The sequence below is a fragment of the Amblyomma mixtum genome, chromosome 9 (genome assembly GCF_055824585.1).
Source record: "Amblyomma mixtum isolate Tamu chromosome 9, ASM5582458v1, whole genome shotgun sequence".
NCBI classification, from domain to species: domain Eukaryota; kingdom Metazoa; phylum Arthropoda; class Arachnida; order Ixodida; family Ixodidae; genus Amblyomma; species Amblyomma mixtum.
This window is the reverse complement of record NC_143020.1, coordinates 28,995,776-29,006,623: the sequence shown is the minus strand read 5'-3', so window position 1 is coordinate 29,006,623 and position 10,848 is coordinate 28,995,776. Positions and strand designations below refer to the sequence as shown.

Below are 10,848 nucleotides of genomic sequence, written 5' to 3'. Positions count from 1 at the left end.
TAAAATAAAGTTGATACTTTTTGCTTCTCCTGTGAGTCCAAGGCACAGCAAGTACATTATAGGCGATAAAAAAAGTAAAAAGTAAGCAATCCGTAATGCCTTGGTCATGCCATTTAACGCAGAGAATACTTGTGATCCCCTCCGGAAGGAAAAAAGGCAAGAAGAGAACAGCAGTACATAAAAGCAGGAGTACGGAAAGGGCAATATTGCACATACGAACAATATTAATATTCACGAACGTAGGCAAATATAATACGCAATACACCTGCCTAAATAAATATTTTTTGAGTCGTTTCCAGTTCCCTGTTGCAACTTGAAATTCTTGTTATCCAGAGCAAGGAACTTCCACAATGTCCAGAATGCGTTTCTTCTCAGTTATCTTGGTCAGCACAAGCGCTCAGACCAGTCATACACCTTTTAAGAATCTGAACTGAAGACAATAGAAATGATATACTTTTTCTAAAGATGATATTCCTGGCATGTAATGCAATTTTTTAAAACTATATTGCCATAGTCTCTCATTTTAACAATCAACACGAGAGTGGGCATAGCCCGTTCTTAATACAAATATAGATAATATTTTATATCATTAGTTAACATAACAGGATGTCTCATACTATGAGCATTTTTTTTCGGCACAGCTTACCGCACTATATCCATCACCAAAGTAAGAATGCTAGACGCTGAACTAGGTGCTAAAATTTATATTGTAGGTATAATCATTCGTTTACTTAATATAAACGCCGTTCAGCCAGGCCTTTCCTTGGCGGGCTTCGATTCAGAAAGGCGACCTCACCTTCCTATGTATTTATTTATAATTGTAATTTTGCACTTTCGATGCATTCGACGGTTTTGGCGGGGTATTTATTTTTGTTTCGTATTTGGAGGCGCACACTCCATTCTAGGTGGGTAACGACTGAAGCAGCTAAACGGCTTACGACATCACACCCGTACCCCGAACTGCATGTCGTCTGACCCGTCTACCTCGAACGTTTTCCGACATCCCGTGCGCCGGTGCATTATATGAGGATTATAAGTGTGTCCGTCTTTGAAAAACAATTCTCAACCGCGCTGTAGACTAAAGAAATCATCAAAGCCAAGAGTGATTTCCATATCTCCAAATTGCACCCTTGTCCACCCTTTCCGCAAGCGGAAGCAACGTAATACCGTCGCGCTTATGCTTGCAGAAGTACTTTAATTTCATAATTTTATTGCGCTTATGCTGTCGGGTGCACGCTTTTGCCGGCTGCTTAACAGTTTCACATGCCTCAGTTGCCTTACTGCTGTCTGCGTACCAACTCCTAAAAGAGCCTGGTTCTTTTTGTGGTGCTAGCACTCTTAGAAGTGAAGCTTAAATTTTTTTTCACGAATGTCTAATGATAACCTCTCTAAATAAACCGTAAAATTTGCATATCTACGACTGAAAATATTGTTTCCAGAGTTGTCTACCATGACTTGAGTGCAGCAGGTTTGCACGCTTGCAGTGGGTTATATTTGTAACATTCGCATGATGTTAGCAGCGCATTTTTTACATATTCAAAAATAACTTAAATACTGATCCACCAAGGCAGCCGAAATCCAGGAAACCTGCCCGCACAGAAACTCGATGCCAGTGCGCGCCACATCTTTTGTAGGGAAGCGCAATCAGGCTGATTATTATTGATTAATTATTTATAAACTGCTTCTGAGGTGATAGATATCAACACACCAGGAAACCATGGCCGCGCACCCTGTACGTGCCCACAAGGCATGAACAATGTACGCTTTTGGAAAGTCCGTTTGAGCGAACCCCCATCGGGACACAATGGCGTTAAGCAGTTGAACTAAGATAAATCAGTTATTTCACAAATTATGTTGCCGCAAACCAAAGCCGTATCTGCACGGGTAGGAGGAGGAGGAATAAGAGGAAAGGCAGGGAGGTTAGGCGGAAGAATAATCGGTTTGCTACCTTACCTTTGGGAAAAGGGGTGAAGGGACAAAAATAATGAAAGAGAAAGGAGGGTTGCAAAAAGTGAAGTCACTCTGAAAAGTTAGCGTTCATTAAAGTCACAGCATCGGCGCACGTAAGGCCTGCAGCTGTCATTTACTGTAAAGGTCGTAGAGCTTAGACATCTTGTAGCAACAATTAGTGAACAATATAAAAGTTGTTCAAAGGTGCAAGAGCGCCCACGTACCCTTAGTAACGTTTCCACCCGACGGGGATGCTACACCAGAGGATTTCACCTGAGCGCTATTGAAGTGTTGACTGATGCATTAACGGAGCTAGCATACCCAGCGCACTGTTTAAAAAAAAAAAAAAAACTAAACGTGTGGATGCATGCCTTAACTAGTGCTAAACACTATAAGGTGGAAACTATTAGAGCGCAGAATTGTTTAACGCACTATTTGGATTATTTTGGTTCATCGTTTTGTGCGTGTCATAACAATGGGATTGGCGAATTATATTTAATGAACTTATGCTCTACTTTTTCGGTCCTTTTGCCTCTGCGCCTTCAATGGAGTTGTCGGCTTAAGGCTGTCAGTGTCAGCTTTCAAAATTTTTCTTTTGTCTGAAATGTTGCTCACACACGTGCACATTATGTGACTGCGAAATTTCAGATTCGAAACTACTCTCTGATCTGCGACATTCGCCAACCACTTGAAGTTCTCAAAATTTTACTACATTGTGTGTGCAATCAAGTTTTTTTTTTACTTTTTTCTAGCAGTAATCATCCTAATGCACATGCAGGTCTGCGCGTTTTCTTCTAAATTTTCTTTTAAGCGCAAGTAAAGATCTTCCTACTCTCTCATAAAAGTTCACCTGCACACACAAACAAAAAGAAATGAAAAATTTTATATTCTGGGTATTCTGACAGTCGAGAAACTTTAGATGTTCTCGACTACTGCCTTGAGGTCATATATCTCAGAGAACAAGAATCATTTGCGTGCAATGTGCAATATAGCCTCAAGATTTTCGCCTGTTCTACGATAGCAGGGGAGGACATGTTGCGGTGAAAAACTTGTTTGTGCTGTCTGAGGGTGATAGATTTGCTCTGTTTTATATTTTCTTATCTTTCGGCACAGATCGGATATGGATGCAACTGCGCCGGCCAATTTTATGATTTGACACGTTGGAGGTTTTTTGACACTCACGGAGTGTCGTGTTGCTTTTCAACAATATGCGCACTGCTCGACCGGCTATCGCTGTCTACGAAAAGACGAGAACCTGACTTGTGATCTTCCGCGATTCAATTGTGTAGGCTGCGGACGATAGTCCCTAGCTCCATTAAATATATAAATCAAAAACAGCCGCCCTGACTTCACATCTCCATGATCCAAGTAGCTTGGGCTTTGTGCTGCTTGGGCAGGGACCTGCAAATTTCTTATTCAATATATGATCAGAATGTTAAAAAACTACCCAGACTTTAGTAGCTGAAGCGAAAAGATGCAGACCCGTCTGTTTGCGTTTGGCGCAAAGCACGGCGCAATTTTCTTCTTAGCCATCTCAACAATAAGTAAGTAACATCGCCATTGGTTCGGTAAGAAATGTGTTCAGAATGCTTTTGCGCTGTATAAGATAAACTCCTTACGAAGTAAGCGTTCCTTCAACGTAAGAGGACAGAAAGCTAGCAGTTAAAGTGTGCAATAAATTCAATACTTATTATAATATCTTTAAACTTCCGACGCAATGTGTAGGGCAAAAACAGCTGCAAAGCATGAACGTTTTTCTGTCCTATATGGTGTTTTTCCTAAATATTATCTTGCTTCGTATTCTTGGCGATCTCCGCTAAATGCGACTGCTTCCTCTGAACTTCGGTGCGTACGCATGGTGAGAAAAGGTGCGCACGTCCAGGCTCATCATATGGTGGTTTTGGCTTCGTGCAGAAAAGTTAAAAAGGTCACGGGTTCTACCTAGAGATATACTATATTGAACAGTTTCTAAGTATAACGTCACAGCCATATTGCAGGTACCGGAAAAGTCACAGCGGTAAAAACCGCAATCACGAATTGGGAAACAAGATAGGATCGATTGTCTTGTAGAACTTTGACGCAGATTAGACCAGGAATTTTTTCAAAGGTTTACTTCATGAAATGTCGGATCACAATGCATATAATGCCATGCATAATGCGTAAAGCATATAGACCTACTAGTATTATATTTGGTCGGGTGAGAAAATAAGTGTCCGGAGATGGAAATCTGTTTAGTGCTTACAAAAGTAGCTGCCTGTTGCCATGCTTAGTAAGTGCGGAGATGTTCTGGAACCACAGCCATGTCTGCTATCATTTATATTACTGCGTTCAATTACGTCTTAACTCGCAGTTACGGAAACAAAATTTGAAATACTAATGAGCGACCTCGTTTCTTTCCGTGGTGAAAGGAGGTGCCTTCCGACAGAAGTCATTCAAAGGCGTTGAGTTGAACAGTTAATAATGACCTTGAATACTGGCTTAGAAGCCGCTTCGACATTCGCACGAGCATAGAATGCCATCTAGATGCACTGCCACAAATATTTTGACTTGTCGCCTAGTCCGTCCTTCAAAAATTAGTAACATATAGGCTGCAATATAGGCAATCTGTGGGCTGCGCAGAGAGCCCCTAGTCAAAACACCGCTCCCTACATTGATGAGAAACCTCCAGGGTCCCATCTGACAATTACAGCAACGATATTGCTGGGTGGTTATCTCTATAGTGCGAAAGAGCTTCAAGCCAGCGGACCCGACAAACGGGGTCGGTGGGCGATCAGTCCACAAGACGCTGACAGATCAGCTGGCGAGCAAATACTTCAATCCTATTGGCCAACTTAAATAGCTGGCACTTACGAAAGTTAGAAGAGTTAGTGTAAGTTCACGATACGCGCTTGTCTGCGTCGTCCTGTCCGTGTTTTGGGCTCTATTTGCGCTATTTTGGCCTTCAATTACTAGCCTTCACTCTGCCTTATCCCTTCGACGAATCACCGGAAAAAGAGACTGCTCCACTCGACACGGTCGCACGTTCCACTCGCCAGGGGTACGAACTTGTTAGAGTGAAATTTTAGTTGATGCAGGCAGCCTTCGCAGAGAGTAAGCCTACTGGTCTTACAGAATTCGTGTGCCCTACGTCACCGATTCTGTATAGTGAATTCACAAATTTATTTATTTATTTATTTATTTATTTATTTATTTATTTATTTATTTATTTATTTATTTATTTATTTATTTTGTTATTTATTTATTGTACCCTCAGAGCCAAAGGCATTACAGAGGGGAGTGGGTTAATTAGGGTAAAGAACAATGAATATAATACAGTGAAAACAGGTAGTACAAAATAAATTTTCTCCAGATTAAAACAAACAACATTCACAAAGCGTAAATAACATAAAATCAATGTACATAGCACAGTGGAAACAGATATAACACATGATCAACTTCTTTCAGAATAAACAATGTTAGCTGTTGCGTCGTGAAAGGTTTTGTTATCTGCAATGGCTGCAATATCGCGGGGAAGGCGGTTCCATTCCACAGCTGTGCGAGGAAGATATGACTCAAAAGATTTGTTGTGGCATGTTGGGATGCCAACCTTGTGGCGGTGATCGATGCGCCGTGAAATGTATTCTGGGGGTGATATGAAATAGTCGTGAAGCGTAACGTTAATATATAGCTTGCGAAATACTGTTAGGCGACCAATTTTACGGCGAGATTGTAACGGTGGAAGTGACACGTTAGATTTCATGGCTGTGATGCTTGCCGTACGGTTGTAATTTGAAAGAATGAAGCGAACGGAATTATTTTGGACTAGTTCCAAGGAATATACAAGGTTATCATGTGCAGGGTCCCATATTGATGCTGCGTATTCTAGTTTAGGACATATAAGTGTTTTATTGATTATAAGTTTAAGAGATGAGGGAGCGGCTGAGAAATTGCGGCGTAAGTACCCTAACATGCCGTTAGCGTTATTAATAATGTAGTCAATATGAATAGACCATGTTAAATTCTGAGTGATATGAATACCTAGGTACTTGTATGTTTTTACCCAATCAAGAGGAGTGCCATTAAGGTAATATGAAGGAAGAGCGTTAGGTGCACGGGAAGGAAACACGCAAAGCTTTACATTTATTAATGTTTAATTCGATATTCCATTTAGTGCACCAGTCTAACACCAAATTGAGGTCTGACTGGAGAGTGTCAGTATCGTTAACGTTATTTATTTCCCGAAATATTACACAATCGTCAGCAAAAAGGTGAATGTTGGAAGATATGGAAAGGGAGGTCATTAATATAGATTAAGAATAGGAGTGGTCCAAGGACCGTTCCCTGTGGAACACCAGATACCACGTTAGCAATCGGTGAATTAGTGTTATTAGCATGCACAAATTGCCATCGGTTAAGAAGGAAAGATTTAATCCAGTCGAAGACGTCAGAAATTGAGATTAAGATGGCTCAATTTATGTAGCAGCAATTTATTACATAATTTATCAAAGGCTTTGGAAAAATCCAAAACAATGCAGTCAGCACAAGATGAGTTGTCTAGTATGCGGTATAGCTTATCAGTAAAGGCAAGTAATTGAGTTTCACACGAGTATGTTCGACGAAAACCATGTTGCGCATGACCATGACTCTAGCCAATGACTGTAGTAGTACAGTTTTTCCAGCAGTAACTTGCAGTTCAATCTATCTTAAACTGCAGAAGGATCATACAGTGGTCAAGATGCGTCGATGCCAGATGAGCTGACTGGGTCACTTGGGCAAAGTGAATGTGGCCGGCGGCAGCAGTTGGGTTGCTTGAGGGCAACCAGTTATATTAAGCTCTAAGAGTGGCAAAATATACTTGCGAATTCATGGATTTCAAATTGACCACAAGTCACATCCGCGATAGCGTAGCTTGCGTTTCACGCCAAGAAAACAAGGAGCGCCTGTCTGCACATCATATCGCGTAGATGCAAGTCATCATGGACATACTCCTGACAGGAATCTCGCTGTGAGCATCGCTTGGAGCCCCAGTACACTCACGGTGCAGTTCTGGGCTGATACTTTGGCGCATTCGGGCAGAAAATGGAAATGAAAGGGAGAGTATAAGCGCAGCGGCTGGGGACATTTCGCCACAACACGGGCAGTGAAAGGAACGCTACCAACCGACGTCACTCGTTCCTGCTCCTGTTGGTGCACGCAGCACGCATCCTGTGAATCAGCCGCCGCGGTGGCTCAGCGGCTATGGTGCTCGGCTGCTGACCCAAAAGACGCGGGTTCGATCCCGGCCGCGGCGGCTAGAATTTCTTTGGAGGAGAAATTCTAGAGGCCCGTGTACTGTGCGATGTCAGTGCACGTTAAAGAACCCCAGGTGGTCGAAATTTACGGAGCCCTCCACTACGGCGTCTCTCATAGCCTCAGTCGCTTTGGGACGTTAAACCCCCCATAAACCCATAAACCAAACATCCTGTGAATCGCTGCTCCTCTGAAGCTCACCAAACCTGAAAAAATTTTTCAGTCCGGCAACGAAGCAGGAGCACAAGGCAAAACTCATGTCTTAAATATAAAGCTAATAGAATAAGGCGACGCCATGACCCCACACCACTGGTTGGAACACAACTTAAGCATTGCAGGCGCGTGCAGACTAACCTTTAACGTTAGAATTGTTTGAGCTGTCACAGCGATGGCGTTGAGGTAGAGCATCCGCCTCACCAAAAACCGGACCGGGGTTCCAACCCGGTTCCTCGCAATTGTCAACCTGTTTTAAAAAAAAAGAACTCCGCATGTCAATGGAATTGTATAACGAGGCCTGGGGTGCAGCCTGATATCAGTGACTAGAACTGGCAACGCACTCCCTCACTAGAGCAGAACTTGGCCACCCTAGTGTAGTATTTGACTGCAACCTTCTATGAGCAAACCAATGAGCCGTCGGCCCTCAGTCCCCAGCGTGTGTGGAGCAACTGGCCAAGGCGGCTGTCAGATCTGCAACGCAGCACAGGTTAAGAATTTCTGGCCCCCGACACAACTCCATTGCACACTGAACCTGACAAAGTTTAACGGTCAAAGCTTATGCAGTGAGGTTCTTCTCCTCAAGGAACACCCGGATATTAAATGGGAAGTCATGGGGCTTAGTGAGGTTAGAACAGATGAGGCGTATACAGTACTAAGGAGCGGGCGTGTGTTGTGCTATCGTGGAATAGCGTACAGTCAGGATATAGCTGGCAACATAGAGGAGCCCTATAGTTTTAACGATAGGATGGCAGCTGTCGTAATTAGGCTTACTAAGAGGTACAAAATGAAGGTGGTACAGGCCTACGCGCCTACACCAAGCCATGACGACCAGATCGCAGAAAACTTTTATGAAGACGTGGTATCGGCAATGAACAAAGTAAAACCACTGTGCACTGTAGTAGCGGGAGACTTAGGCAGGCAAGAAGCAGGCCGGAGATCACGCGTTAGGCGACTAAGCAGGAGCTCCAAGAATATCAGGGGAAGTTATTAGTACAGTTCGTAGAGAGAAATAATGGCCGGGTCCTGAATGCACTCTTCCGGATACGGAAGAACAGGAAGTGGGCGGGGAAGAGTCCCAATGGTGATTCTAAAATGAAATTCACTTCATCCTTTGGGCTCAACCTTGTATCATGCAGCACTTGGAGGACCTGGGAAAGGTGCGTTGTAGAGACAACAGAACGGTAAGGCCTCCAATTAGCTTTGACCTGAATAAGGAACGCAACAAATTAGTGAAGTGGAAGCCTAGCTATTCACAAGTAAGTGGTAATACGGTAAGTAGAGATGTTGAGGATATAGATGCAGAACAGATGTACGGTTCTAACTGAGGAACCATGAACGATCATCTCAGAGCTATAATTATGCAGTGCGCAGTAGAAGTAGGCGGTAGGATGGTTCGACAGGTTTTCGGCGAGCTGCCTCAGGCGACGAAAGATATGATAAAAAAACGCAAAGCATTAAAGCGTCTTTCCGTGCGGAAAGAATAGAAATCTCAGAGCTATCGAAGTTAATAAGCGCAAGGCAGCCGACATAAGAAAATTTGTTATGGAGAAAATCGAGCACGCTCTAAAGAATGGAGGCAGCAAAATGCAGTGAAAAGCAAACTAGGCATAGGAATAAACCGTACGTTTGGGGGGCTAATAGACAAGCAGTGCACTGTCAGTAGCATTTTGGATATGATAGCACAAGTAGTCGAATAGTTCTAAACGAATCTATGCAGTAGCCTATGTAATCGCAACGTTAATTGGAGAGGCACTAGCGCACAGCCATGGGACTTGAAACCACCACTAACCAAAGAGGAAGTAGAGAAAGGCATAGGAGCGATGCAAAGGAGAAAGCAGCTCGTGAGGATAAGCTAGCAGCAGACCTCTTGAAGGACGGAGCGGAGATTGGGCTACAAAAAACTAGCTACCCTCTGTACGGAACGCCTTACAATTTCGAGAGTACCAGAAGCTTTCAAAGTAGCTAGCATTATCTTAAAACATAAGAAAACAGACCTAAAGGACTTCAAAATGTACAGACCGATCAGCTTACGGTTCGTTGTCTTACAAGTTGCTTACTAATGGCATCGCAATAGGAATCAGCAAAACCTTGCAGTTGACTGAACCAAATGATCAGGCAGACATTCTTAAAGGATACTCGACAATAGACCATATTCACACTAGTACTCACGTGATAGAGAATTGCGCAGAATATAATCAACCTCTATATATAGCGGTCATTGATTCCGAGAACACATTTGACTAAGTGGAACGTCAGCACTGATACAGCCATTGCGGAATGAGAGCGTAGAAGAGTGTAATGTGCAAATATGGGAGGATATTTATAGCGACTGCACAGCTGACATAGTACTTCATAAAGTCACCAATAAAATTTTAATAAGGAAGGGTGTCAGGCAGAGAGACACGATCTCGTAAATGCTATTCACCGCCTGCTTAAAGGAAGTGTTCCGAGGTCTGAGTTGAGAAAGGCTGGCGATAACGGTTAACGAAAAATACCTAAGTAAATTTCGATTGGCTGATGAGATTGCCTTGCTGACTCACACAGTAGATGAGCTGACTTAGGCAGAGTATAATGGTAGGCTTGAAGACGCAGAAAACCAAAATACCTTTCAACAATCTCGCAAGGAAACAGCAGTTCACATTTAGTAGCGAGGGACTGGAAGTGGTAAGGAAAATATGTCTAGGTGTAACGTCAAGAGTCCAGAGGCGAGCATAGTGGGCGAGATAATAAATGCAGGTTAATGATATCCCAGCCGAAACCCAGTGCAATAAATGGGATTTGGGAGAACTTGTGATGCGAAGGTAAGATAACATCTACTCTCAAGGGTAACGGAATAAATTACATGTTAAGGCAAGTCTAGCAGGAGGCGGCAGAAGTTAGATGATCGAATGACATTAAGAAGTCTGCGCCGATACAATGGTGCAGTTAGAAAATGACAGTTGCAGACACATGGGAGAGGTCTTTGCCCTGCAGTGGGCGTATTCAGGCTGATGATGATGTTTAGGCGGGCGTTATCCTGAGTATTTCCGTCGTTTAAGGTTCCTGCCGCGCAGCAGTCCGTCCCCAGCACAGACCGTTCCGAAACAGACAATACAAAATGGCTTGGAAATAATTAGTCTCTAGCTTCTGGCAGTCACTGCTCATTTAGCAGAGGGCGTTCTAAGACCTGATGTAAGACCAAGATGGACCTCTTCTAAGATAAAAAAAAACAACATCCAAAACCATTTCGTAACTGCCGCAGTAATTGCTAAACCAGTAGTTTTTTTTCCATGGCATAAAAATTAGCAATCTTATTTTGCGGTTTCATAAGTCATAGGTTCCAAACACTGCTGGCTTCTACCATATGTAGAATATCATTCAGGCTTCCTACTTGAAATAAAATTGTTTTTTTTCTCAATGTACGGTAACTTTGGG

At 43.0% G+C, this 10,848-nt stretch overlaps 1 protein-coding gene across 2 annotated transcripts in view; it reads left to right on the top strand.

Annotated features, from left to right (window-relative positions):
• The first annotated feature begins 3,317 nt into the window (after positions 1-3,317).
• Positions 3,318-10,848, top strand: part of LOC149328621 (venom metalloproteinase antarease-like TserMP_B) — a 48,725-nt gene continuing 41,194 nt past the window's right edge. The window contains exon 1 of one of the 2 annotated variants that reach the window (XM_089558887.1): positions 3,318-3,494. In XM_089558887.1, coding sequence (XP_089415013.1) covers positions 3,425-3,494 — 70 coding nt within the window. In that variant the 5' untranslated portion in view covers positions 3,318-3,424. Of the gene's footprint in view, positions 3,495-8,641; positions 8,706-10,848 lie in introns of those variants that run through there. The other variant, XM_089558888.1, reaches the window with a different exon arrangement.